Here is a 15,402-nt window from a genome sequence, read left to right as displayed (position 1 = left end):
CAATCGGGGGCTGTATATGTAGTACACCCTTGACAAAAGTCTGTACTTCAGGCACTGAAGCCAATTCTTTCTGGAAGAAGATTGATAAGGCCGAAATTTGAACTTTAATAGACCCCAATTTGAGGCCCATAGACAATCCTGCCTGCAGGAAATGTAGGAATCGACCCAATTGAAATTCTTCCGTTGGGGCCTTCTTGGCTTCACACCACGCAACATATTTTCTCCAAATGCGGTGATAATGTTGTGCGGTCACTTCCTTCCTAGCTTTAATCAAGGTAGGAATAACTTCCTCTGGAATGCCCTTTTCTTTTAGAATCCGGCGTTCAACCGCCATGCCGTCAAACGCAGTCGCGGTAAGTCTTGGAACATACAAGGTCCCTGCTGAAGCAGATTCCTTCTTAGAGGTAGAGGCCACGGATCCTCCGTGAGCATCTCTTGAAGTTCCGGATACCAAGTTCTTCTTGGCCAATCCGGAGCCACTAGTATTGTTCTTACTCCCCTTTTCCGAATAATTCTCAGTACCTTTGGTATGAGAGGCAGAGGAGGAAACACATACACTGACTGGTACACCCACGGTGTTACCAGAGCGTCCACAGCTATTGCCTGAGGGTCTCTTGACCTGGCGCAATATCTGTCCAGTTTTTTCTTGAGGCGAGACGCCATCATATCCACCTTTGGTTTTTCCCAACGGTTCACAATCATGTGGAAAACTTCCGGATGAAGTCCCCACTCTCCCGGATGAAGATCGTGTCTGCTGAGGAAGTCTGCTTCCCAGTTGTCCACTCCCGGGATGAACACTGCTGACAGTGCTATGACATGATTTTCCGCCCAGCGAAGAATCCTTGCAGCTTCTGTCATTGCTCTTCTGCTTCTCGTGCCGCCTTGTCTGTTTTACGTGGGCGACTGCCGTGATGTTGTCCGACTGGATCAACACCGGCTGACCCTGAAGCAGCGGTTTCGCCAAGCTTAGAGCATTGTAGATCGCTCTTAGCTCCAGTATATTTATGTGAAGAGACGTCTCCAGGTTTGACCATACACCCTGGAAGTTTCTTCCCTGTGTGACTGCTCCCCAGCCCCGTAGGCTGGCATCCGTAGTCACCAGGACCCAGTCCTGTATGCCGAACCTGCGGCCCTCTAACAGATGGGCACTCTGCAACCACCACAGGAGAGACAACCTTGTTCTTGGTGACAGTGTTATCCGCTGATGCATGTGCAGATGCGATCCGGACCATTTGTCCAGCAGATCCCACTGAAATGTTCGTGCATGGAATCTGCCGAATGGAATTGCTTCGTAAGAAGCCACCATCTTTCCCAGGACTCTTGTGCATTGATGTACTGACACATTTCCTGGTTTTAGGAGGTTCCTGACAAGTTCGGATAACTCCCTTGCTTTCTCCTCCGGGAGAAACACTTTTTTCTGAACCGTGTCCAGAATCATTCCCAGGAACAGCAGACGTGTTGTCGGGGTCAATTGAGATTTTGGAAGATTCAGAATCCACCCGTGTTGTTGAAGCACTACTTGGGTTAGTGCTACACCGACTTCCAGCTGTTCTCTGGACTTTGCCCTTATCAGGAGATCGTCCAAGTAAGGGATAATTAATACGCCTTTTCTTCGTAGAAGAACCATCATTTCGGTCATTACCTTGGTAAAGACCCGAGGTGCCGTGGACAAACCAAACGGCAGCGTTTGAAACTGATAATGACAGTCTTGTATCACGAACCTGAGATACCCTTGGTGTGAGGGATAAATTGGGACATGCAGATAAGCATCTTTTATGTCCAGGGACACCATGAAGTCCCCTTCTTCCAGATTCGCTATCACTGCTCTGAGTGACTCCATCTTGAACTTGAATTTCTGTATGTACAGGTTCAAGGATTTCAGATTTAGAATAGGTCTTACCGAACCGTCCGGCTTCGGTACCACAAATAGTGTGGAATAATACCCCTTTCCCTGTTGTAGGAGGGGTACCTTGACTATCACCTGCTGAGAATACAGCTTGTGAATGGCTTCCAATACCGTCGCCCTTTCTGAGGGAGACGTTGGTAAAGCAGACTTTAGGAACCGGCGAGGGGGAGACCTTTCGAATTCCAACATGTAACCCTGAGACACTATCTGCAGGATCCACGGGTCCACCTGTGAGCGAGCCCACTGATTGCTGAAAATCTTTAGTCGACCCCCGACCGCTCCTGAGTCCGCTTGTAAAGCCCCAGCGTCATGCTGATGGCTTTGTAGAACCCGGGGCGGGCTTCTGGTCCTGGGCAGGGGCTGCTTGCTGCCCTCTCTTACCCTTTCCTCTGCCTCGGGGCAGATAAGACTGTCCTTTTGCCCGCTTGTTTTTATAGGAGCGAAAGGACTGCGGCTGAAAAGACGGTGTCTTTTTCTGTTGGGAGAGGGTCTGAGGTAAAAAGGTGGATTTGCCGGCAGTTGCCGTGGCCACCAGATCCGATAGACCGACCCCAAATAATTCCTCTCCTTTATATGGCAATACTTCCATATGCCTTTTGGAATCCGCATCACCTGACCACTGTCGCGTCCATAAACTTCTTCTGGCAGATATGGACATCGCACTTACTCTCGATGCCAGAGTGCAAATATCCCTCTGAGCATCTCGCATATAAAGAAACGCATCCTTTAATTGCTCTATAGTCAATAAAATACTGTCCCTATCCAGGGTATCAATATTTTCAGTCAGGGAATCCAACCACACTACCCCAGCACTGCACATCCAGGCTGAGGCTATTGCTGGTCGCAGTATAACACCAGTATGTGTGTATATACTCTTCAGGGTAGTTTCCAGCCTCCTATCTGCTGGATCCTTGAGGGCGGCCGTATCAGGAGACGGCAACGCCACTTGTTTTGATAAACGTGTGAGCGCTTTATCCACCCTAGGGGGTGTTTCCCAGCGCGCCCTAACCTCTGGTGGGAAAGGGTATAATGCCAATAACTTCTTAGAAATTAGCAGTTTTCTATCTGGGTTAACCCACGCTTCATCACACACGTCATTCAATTCCTCTGATTCTGGAAAAGCTACAGGTAGTTTTTTCACCCCCCACATAATACCCCTTTTTGAGGTACCTGCAGTATCAGAGATCTGCAAAGCCTCCTTCATTGCCGTGATCATATAACGTGTGGCCCTATTGGAAAATATGTTTGTTTCTTCACCGTCGACACTAGATTCATCTGTGTCGGTACCTGTGTCGACTGACTGAGGTAAGGGACGTTTTACAGCCCCTGACGGTGTCTGAGACGCCTGAGCCGGTACTAACTGGTTTTCCGGCCGTCTCATTTCGTCCACTGACTTTTGTAATGTACTAACATTATCACGTAATTCCATAACTAAAGCCATCCATTCCGGTGTCGACTCCCTAGGGATTCAGTGTCCCTGTCTGTGTCGACCGACTAAAGTAAACGGGCGTTTTAAAAACCTTTGACGGTGTTTTTGAGACGTCTGGACCGTACTAATTGTTTGTCGGCCGTCTCATGTCGTCAACCGACCTTGCAGCGTGTTGACATTATCACGTAATTTCCTAAATAAGCCATCCATTCCGGTGTCGACTCCCTAGAGAGTGACATCACCATTACCGGCAATTGCTCTGCCTCCACACCAACATCGTCCTCATACATGTCGACACACACGTACCGACACACAGCAGACACACGGGGAATGCTCTTATCGAAGACAGGACCCCCTTAGCCCTTTGGGGAGACAGAGGGAGAGTTTGCCAGCACACACCAAAAGCGCTATAAAATGTATATAAACAACCCTAAAAGGTGTTGTTTCTGTTATATGCGCTTTTAATATATAAATATCGCCAAAATATGCCCCCCTTCTCTTTGTTACCCTGTTTCTGTAGTGCAGTGCAGGGGAGAGTCCTGGGAGCCTTCCTCACAGCGGAGCTGAGCAGGAAAATGGCGCTGAGTGCTGAGGAGAATAAGCTCCGCCCCCTTTTCGGCGGGTTTTTCTCCCGGGTTTTGAGATATCTGGCCTGGGTTAAATACATACATATAGCCTTAATGGCTATATGTGATGTATTCTTTGCCATCAAAGGTATTAAATATTGCTGCCCAGGGCGCCCCCAGCAGCGCCCTGCACCCTCCGTGACTGGTCAGTGTGAAGTGTGTAGCAACAATGGCGCACAGCTGCCGTGCTGTGCGCTACCTTCATGAAGACTGAAGAGTCTTCTGCCGCCTGTTTCCGGACCTCCGATCTTCAGCATCTGTAAGGGGGATCGGCGGCGCGGCTCCGGGACGAACCCCAGGGTGACCTGTGTTCCGACTCCCTCTGAAGCTATGTCCAGTAGCCTAAGACTCCAATCCATCCTGCACGCAGGTGAGTTGAAAATCTCTCCCCTAAGTCCCTCGATGCAGTGAGCCTGTTGCCAGCAGGACTCACTGAAAATAAAAAACCTAAAAACTTTTTCTAAGCAGCTCTTTAGGAGAGCCACCTAGATTGCACCCTGCTCGGACGGGCACAAAAACCTAACTGAGGCTTGGAGGAGGGTCATAGGGGGAGGAGCCAGTACACACCATGTGATCCTAAAAGCTTGCTTTTGTGCCCTGTCTCCTGCGGAGCCGCTATTCCCCATGGTCCTGACGGAGTCCCCAGCATCCACTAGGACGTTAGAGAAATCTCTTTCTGCGAGGTACACTGGGCTCCACAGGGAATGACATTGGGGTGTAGAGTAGGATCTTGATCCAAGGCAACAACAGGCTCAAAGCTTTGACTGTTCCCAGAATGCATAGCGCCGCCTCCTCTATAACCCCGCCTCCGTGCACAGGAGCTCAGTTTTTACCAGTCCAATGCAGTAGTAGGCAAAAGGGACCACAACTGTTAGTAGCCACATACACCACATTCTCACGACAGGAGAAAGTGTCAGCGGCTAATGCCATACCAACCCAAAGAAGCTAAGTGCGTCAGGGTGGGTGCCCTGTGGAGCCCAGTGTATCTCGCAGAAAGAGATTTAACAACGGTAAGTTCTTACCATAAATCTCATTTTCTGCTGGAAACCCGGCGTCCAAAAGAAGCATCCTGGGAGGCGGAAGTATTGAAGGCATAGAACCTTAAGAAAGTGTTCACTGATGCCCACGTAGCCGCCTTGCACAATTGTTCTAGGGTTGCACCACAGCGTGCCGTCCAAGAATGTCCAACCGACTGAGTAGAATGGGCCTTTATGGTAGCAGGAACTGGAAGGCCAGCCTATACATAAGCATGTGCAATCACCATTCTAATCCATCTGGCCAAGGTCTGCTTGTGAGCAGGCCAGCCACGTTTGTGAAAATCAAACAGAACAAAGAGAGAATCCGACTTCCTGATGAAGGCAGTTCTCTTCACGTAGATACTGAGATCCCGTACCACATCCAAAGACCTCTCTTTGGAAGACAAGTCAGGAGAGGCAAAAGCCAGAACCACGATCTCCTGATTAAGGTGGAAAGAAGACACCACCTTCGGTAAATACCCGGGACGTGTTCTAAGAGCTGCCTGATCACGGTGAAAAATCAGATAAGGTGACCTACAAGACAAGGCACCCAAATCCGACACCCGTCTAACAGAGGCAATAGCCAGCAGAAACAAAACCTTAAGAGAAAGTCACTTAAAGTTTGCAGATTGAAGAGGCTCAAACGGAGACCCTTGCAACGCCTCCAGAACCACCGACAGGTCCCAAGAAGCCACAGGCAGGACATAAGGAGGTTGAATCCGCAACACACCGTGAGTGAACGTGTATGCACATCAGGTAAAGTCGCACACTTTCTCTGGAACCAAACCGACAAGGCAGAAATATGAACCTTGATGGAGGCCAGACGAAGGGCCAAGCCCAGGCCCTGTTGTAGAAAGGCCAAAAGTTTGGCCGTACTAAACTTGTAAGCGTCATAAACGTTAGATGCGCACCAAGCAAAGTAAGAGTTGCAGACCCTATGGTAAATCCGAGCAGAAGCCGGTTTCCAGGCCTTCAACATGGTTTGAATGACCGCCTCAGAAAATCCTTTGGCTCTCAAGACGGAAGCTTCAAGAGCCACGCCGTCAAAGCCAACCGGGCTAAATCCTGATACGCCACCGTGGTGGCGTTGTCCGACTGTACTTGGACAGGTCTGTTCTGTATTAAATGCTGAGCCAAGTTCAGTGAATTGAACACCGCCCGCAATTCCAGAATGTTTATCGGGAGGAGAGACTCCTCCTTGGTCCATCAACCCTGAAGGGAGTGTTGCTCCAACACCGCGCCCCAACCTCTCAGACTGGCATCTGTCGTCAGAAGGACCCAGTTGGAGATCCAGAAGGGACGACCCCTGCTCAATCGTTGGTCCTTAAGCCACCAGCTCAGTGACAGGCGGACCTCTGCAGACAAGGAGATCATGCGAGACCTGATCCGGTGAGGCAGGCTGTCCCACTTGGCAAGAATCAGCTTCTGCAAAGGGCGGGAATGAAATTGAGCATACTCCACCATGTCAAAAGCCGACACCATGAGAATTAGCACTTGCATTGCCGAATGTATCGACACTTGTGGACGAGATAGGAAGCAACGAATCCTGTCCTGAAGCTTCAGGACTTTCTCCTGAGACAAGAACAACCGCTGGTTGTGTGTGTCCAACAACGCCCCTAGGTGCACCATGCTCTGAGCAGGGACCAGGGAAGATTTCTTCCAGTTGATGAGCCACCCGTGGGCTTGTAGAAACCGGACAGTCAGATCCAGATGGCGTAGAAGAATTTCTGGGGAATTTGCCAGGATCAACAAGTCGTCCAGATATGGTAGGATCCTGACCCCTTGACGGTGGAGTACAGCCGTCATTACCGCCATGACCTTGGTGAAGACTCATGGGGCTGCGGTCAAACCAAAAGGTAACGCCCGAAATTGGTATTGGAGGTTGCCAACCGCAAACCTCAGGTACTGCTGATGTGACACAGCAATCGGAATATGCAGGTAAGCATCCTGTTTGTCCAGGGAGACAATATATAGTCCCCAGGTTCCAAGGCCCCTCAGATACTGCTGATGCGACACTGCTATAGGGATATGCAGGTAGGCATCCTGTATGTCCAAAGAGACCATATAATCTACAGGTTCCAAGGCCAGAACAATAGATCGAAGAATTTCCATACGGAACTTGGAGACCTTCACAAATTTGTTCAAGGAATTGAGGTTGAGAATGGGCCGGGAAGACCCATTTGGTTTCGGGACTAGGAACAGCGGTGAATAGTACCCCTTGCCTCTCTGAGCCAGAGGCACCTGTACTACCACTCCTGTGTCTTGGAGGGACTGTACCACTGAATGAAGACTTTTTGCCTTCACCTGATCCGAAGGGACATCTGTCAAGCAAAATCGATGAGGGGGACAATTTCTGAAGGATACGGCGTAACCTCTAGTGACAACTTCCCGTACCCAGGCATCGGAAGTGGTCTTCAACCATTCCTGGGTAAACCCTAGAAGTCAGCCCCCCACCCTGGGATCCCCCAGAGGGAGGCCTACCCTGTCATGTGGCAGGCTTGTCAGTTTTGGAAGCAGGCTGGCGCGCAGCCCAGGCCCTTTTGGGTTTGGGCTTATTGGGTTTGGAAGTGCGAACCTGTTTCGGGTAGGCATGACCTTTTGCTTTCCCTGAAGTACAAAAGGAGCGAAAGGGAGTACTCTCAGCCTTCGGCACTGAAGGAGCAGTACTAGGTAGACATGCCGTCTTAGCAGAAGCTAAGTCAGCCACTATCTTGTTGAGGTCTTTTCCAAAAAGAATGTCTCCCTTAAAAGGGAGCACCTCCAGGGTTTTCTTAGAGTCCACATCCACCGACCAGGACCGCAACCAGAGAATCCGGCGAGCCAAAATGGACGTAGTAGAAGCCTTGGCCGCCAGAATACCGGCATCAGAAGCCGCCTCCTTAATGTAATGAGAAGCTGTGACAATATACGACAGACATTGTTTGGCGTGATCACAAGCGTTGGAAGGCAGCTCCGCCTCCAGCTCCTGAGCCCACGCTTCAACAGCCTCTGCAGCCCATGTCGCTGCAATAGTGGGCCTATGCGTTGCACCAGTTAGGGTGTAAATCGCCTTTAAACAACCCTCCACACGTTTATCCATCGGTTCTTTCAGCGAAGTGACGGTGGTTACAGGCAGAGCTGAGGATACAACCAACCGCGCCACCTGCGAATCCACTGGCCGGGGGAGGGGTCTCCCAATCTTTACTTAGCTCTGCCGCGAGGGGGTAGCAAGCCAGCATCTTCTTGTGAGGCGTGAATTTCTTTCCTGACGTATGGCAACTAGATGGTCAGAGTGAGTAAAACCTGTTTATCCACTTTCTGATGTTTAAACCTGTCCGGTTTCTTAGGGGCAGCATCAGGCTCCGGTTCCATCAGTAATTTGGAGAACTATTCTGATAGCCTTCAGCAAGTCAGGGACATCCACCTGTGAAACAAACTCCCCATCAGAAGCATCAGGGTCAGAATCTGTGGGGTCTGTATCAGTGATGTGCGGTGGAGTGAGGCAGAGCCTTTGCTGTCATACTAACGTTTGTGCCAGAGTTTAGACTGTATAAAGTATATGAAAAATACAAAGAATATGTTTGAAATATCTTCTTTGCATTATTCTAATCATTTTTATAGCCAAAACTCCGGAGTAAAAAGTCTATGGCAGGTGAAGCAGTGCCTCACCTTCTTATCTTTTCCGCACATCTCTGATCAAAACTCAGCAAATTTCCAGGTGTTTGTACTGCTGCACCTGTGTATAATGCCCAGATGTACCTTCTGGCTCATATATTGCGTGTAAATTTGGCTCTAGTGCAAGCCAGTGCCTCCTGAGCCATTTAGCTCACCGCACGTCCCTGGTCTGTATATACGCCATCCTCATCAGACGAAGTATCTGGGACGTTGGTGGATTGTGAGGAAGTAATGGCCCGCTTAGAGGACCCCTTGGTCTTAGGCGGGCGAGGGTTAGACTTCTGTGTAGTCAGTGATTGGTTCAATTGCTGTAACTGAGCGGACAGCTGATCTGCCCATGGCGGGTTAACTGCAGGGACCATAAGCGGTTGTACTGGCACAGGAGGTCCCATAGGGGGCGCAAGTCTAGTTACTAGCGTATTCAACAACGTGGAGAAAGTAGCCCAAGGTGGGTAATTATGAACCCCCGTTGCTACGGTCCCACTGGGGGGTAAGGAACTCCCCGAACCTGAACCCTCAGCTGCAATGTTTTCCTCAAATGTGTCTGCAGCGTCACCACCTCGCAATGTGGGATCAGCCCCAGCACCGTCGCCCCTTGTAGCTAACATATCTGAAAGCTCAATACAGGTCAATCCAGTACAATAACAGCAGCACAATACCAGACAAGAACCCCCTGTGCAGTGTATTAGCACAAACAGGGGACTCAAAAGGTATACGGTGACTAAAAATCACAGAGAAAAATACACACTGAGTATATCTTGTGAAACACCTATATTAACTGACAAACCTGACGCACTTAGCCCCCTCAGGTTATAGAATATAGGGATAGCAATCTGAGTGAGATACACGAAATGGAGGTCACACAGCAGCTATTTGCACACACATATAGTCACATTGTACAATGCAGAAATTATGACATGTAATAAAACTGCACTGGACTAGCAATACAGAGTAATACTAAGTATAGCTATACACTCAATCAATATAACAATGCACAGTAAATACTGGATGTATATCATAGGGTACTTGTACTATATAACCCTGACTAAATGCACTCTTTCTTAACTAACACTGTCAGCAGACATGTAGAATACTTAAGTGTACTGTAAAATGCACAGCGTTGACATGCAGGTGGCTTTACAGAGGAGGATTTGCCCAAATAGTCCCAGGATCAGCTCAGCTTGTCCTAATGGCGCCCAAACGCTGACAGGGTAGTGAGGGAGAGAGAGATATGCAGCTCCTTGGCGGAAACATTTACTCTAAATAGCACCCTGGGGCTGGGGGAGGGGCTACAGGACAAAGCCTTATCCACCTGCCGGACTTCACCACCGGGTACTGTGGGCTTATATGAACAGTTTATGAGAGAAAACCGACCTGTGCCCTTGCCCTGGTGGTCTAGTGGGGTTCCTATAGTGCCACAGTGTCCATGCCAGCGCCTGCAGCCCGCCTCCCACCAGCGCGCGGGATCGCGATTTACAGCGGGTCCCGCAGGGGGAACCCACTTACCTCCTCCCTGAGTGCGGCCACGCGATCCAGGAGAACAGCGGCAGTGTGTGTCTAACTGGGAAAAAACGGAGCCTCCGCTGTAAGTACCCGGCAACCAGGGCACGGGAGTATACTGGCGTCGCTGGGGGAGGTGATGGAGCTGCAGCAGGAGTCTGACTGACATCTAACACAGACAGTGTCTCTGCTGCAGCCCTTGAAGTCTTTCATTTTTCATTAAAAGCTTCATCTCAGGGCTGCTGGAGCAGTCCCCCTGTTGAATGCATGCTTAGTGCATGGCATCAACTACAAAACTGAGCTCCTGTCCATGGAGGTGGGGTTATAGAGGAGGCGGCGCTATGCATTCTGAGAACAGTCAAAGCTTTGAGCCTGTTGGTGCCTCGGATCAAGATCCTACTCTACACCCCAATGTCATTCCCTGTGGAGCCCAGTGTACCCCGCAGCAGAAACAGCCTTTTTCAGACATTCTAACAAAAAGGAGATAATTCCACAAATCACAGTATTATACTGATTATTTACACAGCGTACATACAGAGAAAATAAATGAGTAAAAATAATAAAACTTGGCAGATACTTATCCCAGACTTCACATCAGTCATCACAACTGATCCTCCTTTCAGGTGTTGGACTGTACCATCTGCTGCATCTCCTCCAGGATGCATGATGGTCACCCTTACCTTTGTGCGTTACCCTTTTCATTAAGGGTAGGCCCTGGGGACTTCCACACGCTACTCTGACCCTTTCAGCAGGGAAGAAAGAGGAGTCTGTTTTCATATATATTCAACCACCCTCCCTTTCACTAAGCAGGTTGGTCTGGTCCGTATGGACTTCCTGCTGCTAGGCAACATCACCTGTAATGGCCGGCTGCTGTGTTAACATAGAAAGCGTGCCAGCACCTACAGCACTGCTCTCTCCAACAGTCCCGGCAGTATCTCTTCCCGAATGCGTCAAATGACGCTAGATGTCCCAGTGGCAGGTCCCGGCTCCTGAGCTACGGCCTCTGAGGTAGGAGTTGGAGTGTGGGGAGCTTGTACATTACATAAAATTAACCTACTAAGTGCTAGCTCCTCAACTCTCACTATCCCCCATGGTCAACAAGTGTCCCCTAGATACAGGCATCAGAAAAATAAAAATGACACAAAAGTAAAACATAATATTTAGTTTAAGAATGATACTAAAGCCATATGGAAAAGTACACCTTGATTAGGTATTACAGTACTTCCATCATTCATTAGAAAGTGCAACAAGGACAAGGGTGCTAATACAGGGCAAATAGCTTTAATGACAAAGCACATCATGTATGTTATTCTTGCTGTGATATAATGGGCCATGCCAGGGAAGAAATAAAATCTACCTACGTGCAAGGAAGCTAAAGTAGTATAATAGATATGTATGTAAACAAATCTAACTTTTTATAACATATGTAGACATGATTCTTAGAAAGTAATACATTGGGGTCGATTCAATTCGGCAATTTAAGAATAGCGCCGGGAATTAGCTCCCGACGCTATTCAATTCAGCTGCTAGTTACCCGCAATTGTCGGGAATTCTTCTCTTATCCCCGGGGGGTGAGAGAAGAAAACCGACAAAAGTGCTGCCGCGCGGCCGGCGCGAGGCTGATTCTGTCGGGAATCAGCATCGCCGCGGGTAGTTAAGTCGGAGAATGCCCGTTCTCCCGACAAAACTACCTGTTAAGTCGTCGAGAACGGGCTTTCGCCGACTTAACTTTAGCTGAATTGAATAGCGTCGGGAGCTAATTCCCGGCGCTATTCTTAAGTTGCCGAATTGAATCGACCCCATTGAGTAAAGATGCACAGGTACGGTTATCCTGATTTTAGAGGCAAAGTCTCCACTGACCGCCATTGAATTTAGTATCAAGAATTGAAGTTTTTGCTTCGCCTAGAAGCTACCATATGGGTTTATTAGCCTGTACATGCCTCTCTATAGTAGATACAATACAGCCACAAACACTGTAGGAAATCACAATAACACATGCGGTTCCTCCCCTGCACACATGTAAGTTTCTGGGGAAAGAACGGCTTGTTATCAAAGGCAATGGAATATACAGTGGAAAATGCAAATCATTTGGGAGAAGGAAGTGGGTCAATCATCCTGATACACAGATACAGAGATAAAGTAAATGGGATCAACCAACAAATAGTAAATGGTGATCCAAGACAATAGGCCCTGTAGGACCCATAAATGTATTTTATACATGGGAACACCAATGTTTAATGCAATCACTCACAGTTCCAGTACGATGTAAAAGTAGTCATCAGAGTAAAAGAAGTTTTCAATCTCAATGATGCAGGGCTGCATAAAAATAAAGTAAATAATTTGGTGTAAACAAAAAATAAGAATTTACTTACCGATAATTCTATTTCTCATAGTCCGTAGTGGATGCTGGGAACTCCGTAAGGACCATGGGGAATAGCGGCTCCGCAGGAGACTGGGCACAAAAGTAAAAGCTTTAGGACTACCTGGTGTGCACTGGCTCCTCCCCCTATGACCCTCCTCCAAGCCTCAGTTAGGATACTGTGCCCGGACGAGCGTACACAATAAGGAAGGATTTTGAATCCCGGGTAAGACTCATACCAGCCACACCAATCACACCGTATAACTTGTGATCTGAACCCAGTTAACAGTATGATAACAGAGGAGCCTCTGAAAAGATGGCTCCCAACAATAATAACCCGATTTTTGTAACAATAACTATGTACAAGTATTGCAGACAATCCGCACTTGGGATGGGCGCCCAGCATCCACTACGGACTATGAGAAATAGAATTATCGGTAAGTAAATTCTTATTTTCTCTGACGTCCTAGTGGATGCTGGGAACTCCGTAAGGACCATGGGGATTATACCAAAGCTCCCAAACGGGCGGGAGAGTGCGGATGACTCTGCAGCACCGAATGAGAGAACTCCAGGTCCTCCTCAGCCAGGGTATCGAATTTGTAAAATTTAGCAAACGTGTTTGCCCCTGACCAAGTAGCTGCTCGGCAAAGTTGTAACGCCGAGACCCCTCTGGCAGCCGCCCAAGATGAGCCCACTTTCCTTGTGGAATGGGCTTTTACAGATTTTGGCTGTGGCAGGCCTGCCACAGAATGTGCAAGCTGAATTGTACTACAAATCCAACGAGCAATCGTCTGCTTAGAAGCAGGAGCACCCAGCTTGTTGGGTGCATACAGGATAAACAGCGAGTCAGATTTTCTGACTCCAGCGGTCCTGGAAACATATATTTTCAGGGCCCTGACTACGTCCAGCAACTTGGAGTCCTCCAAGTCCCTAGTAGCCGCAGGTACCACAATAGGCTGGTTCATGTGAAACGCTGAAACCACCTTAGGGAGAAATTGAGGGCGAGTCCTCAGTTCTGCCCTGTCTGAATGAAAAATTAGGTAAGGGCTTTTATATGATAAAGCCGCCAATTCTGAGACACGTCTGGCTGAAGCCAGGGCTAACAGCATGACCACTTTCCATGTGAGATATTTTAATTCCACAGTGGTGAGTGGTTCAAACCAATGTGATTTTAGGAGACTCAACACTACATTGAGATCCCAAGGTGCCACTGGAGGCACAAAAGGAGGCTGTATATGCAGTACCCCTTTGACAAACGTCTGAACTTCAGGCACTGAAGCAAGTTCTTTTTGGAAGAAAATCGACAGGGCCGAAATTTGAACCTTAATGGACCCTAATTTTAGGCCCATAGATAGTCCTGTTTGCAGGAAATGCAGGAAACGACCTAGTTGAAATTCCTCTGTAGGGGCCTTCTTGGCCTCACACCACGCAACATATTTTCGCCAAATGCGATGATAATGTTTTGCGGTGACATCCTTCCTGGCCTTGACCAGGGTAGGGATGACTTCATCTGGAATGCCTTTTTCCTTCAGGATCCGGCGTTCAACCTCCATGCCGTCAAACGCAGCCGCGGTAAGTCTTGGAACAGACAAGGTCCCTGCTGGAGCAGGTCCTTTCTTAGAGGTAGAGGCCACGGGTCCTCCGTGAGCATCTCTTGAAGTTCCGGGTACCAAGTCCTTCTTGGCCAATCCGGAGCCACGAGTATAGTTCTTACTCCTCTCCTTCTTATGATTCTCAGTACTTTGGGTATGAGAGGCAGAGGAGGGAACACATACACTGATTGGTACACCCACGGTGTTACCAGAGCGTCCACCGCTATTGCCTGAGGGTCCCTTGACCTGGCGCAATATCTGTCTAGTTTCTTGTTGAGACGAGACGCCATCATGTCCACCTTTGGTTTTTCCCAACGGTTTACAATCACGTGGAAGACTTCCGGGTGAAGTCCCCACTCCCCCGGGTGGAGGTCGTGTCTGCTGAGGAAGTCTGCTTCCCAGTTGTCCACCCCTGGAATGAACACCGCTGACAGTGCTGTCACATGATTTTCCGCCCAGCGAAGAATTCTTGCAGCTTCTGCCATTGCCCTCCTGCTTCTTGTGCCGCCCTGTTTGTTTACGTGGGCGACTGCCGTGATGTTGTCCGATTGGATCAATACCGACTGACCCTGAAGCAGAGGCCTTGCTTGACTCAGGGCATTGTAAATTGCCCTTAGTTCCAGGATATTTATGTGAAGAGACGTTTCCATGCTTGACCACAAGCCCTGGAAATTTTTTCCCTGTGTGACTGCTCCCCAGCCTCTCAGGCTGGCATCCGTGGTCACCAGAATCCAGTCCTGAATGCCGAATCTGCGGCCCTCTAGAAGATGAGCACTCTGCAACCACCACAGGAGAGACACCCTTGTCCTTGGAGACAGGGTTATCCGCTGATGCATCTGAAGATGCGATCCGGACCATTTGTCCAGCAGATCCCACTGGAAAGTTCTTGCATGGAATCTTCCGAATGGAATCGCTTCGTAAGAAGCCACCATCTTTCCCAGGACCCTTGTGCACTGATGCACTGACACTTGTCCTGGTTTCAGGAGGTTTCTGACTAGCTCGGATAACTCCCTGGCCTTTTCCTCTGGGAGAAACACCTTTTTCTGGACTGTGTCCAGAATCATCCCTAGGAACAGTAGACGTGTTGTTGGAATCAGCTGCAATTTTGGAATATTTAGAATCCACCCGTGCTGACGTAGCACCACCTGAGATAGTGCTACTCCGACCTCTAACTGTTCCCTGGACCTTGCCCTTATCAGGAGATCGTCCAAGTAAGGGATAATTAAGATGCCTTTTCTTCGAAGAAGAATCATCATTTCGGCCATTACCTTGGTAAAGACCCGTGGTGCCGTGGACAATCCAAACGGCAGCGTCTGAAAC

General features: G+C 48.9%; 1 protein-coding gene across 4 annotated transcripts in view; it reads right to left on the bottom strand.

Moving 5' to 3' along the window:
- CHEK2 (checkpoint kinase 2) overlaps positions 1-15,402 on the bottom strand; it is a 120,240-nt gene that overhangs the window by 35,860 nt on the left and 68,978 nt on the right. For all 4 annotated transcript variants that reach the window (XM_063913169.1, XM_063913167.1, XM_063913170.1 and 1 more), the window contains exon 8: positions 12,383-12,447. In XM_063913169.1, coding sequence (XP_063769239.1) covers positions 12,383-12,447 — 65 coding nt within the window. The remainder of the gene's footprint in view (positions 1-12,382; positions 12,448-15,402) is intronic.

Source organism: Pseudophryne corroboree, chromosome 1 (genome assembly GCF_028390025.1).
Source record: "Pseudophryne corroboree isolate aPseCor3 chromosome 1, aPseCor3.hap2, whole genome shotgun sequence".
Classification (NCBI taxonomy): domain Eukaryota; kingdom Metazoa; phylum Chordata; class Amphibia; order Anura; family Myobatrachidae; genus Pseudophryne; species Pseudophryne corroboree.
The sequence above is the reverse complement of the archived record's forward strand: the minus strand, read 5'-3'. Positions and strand labels throughout refer to the sequence as shown.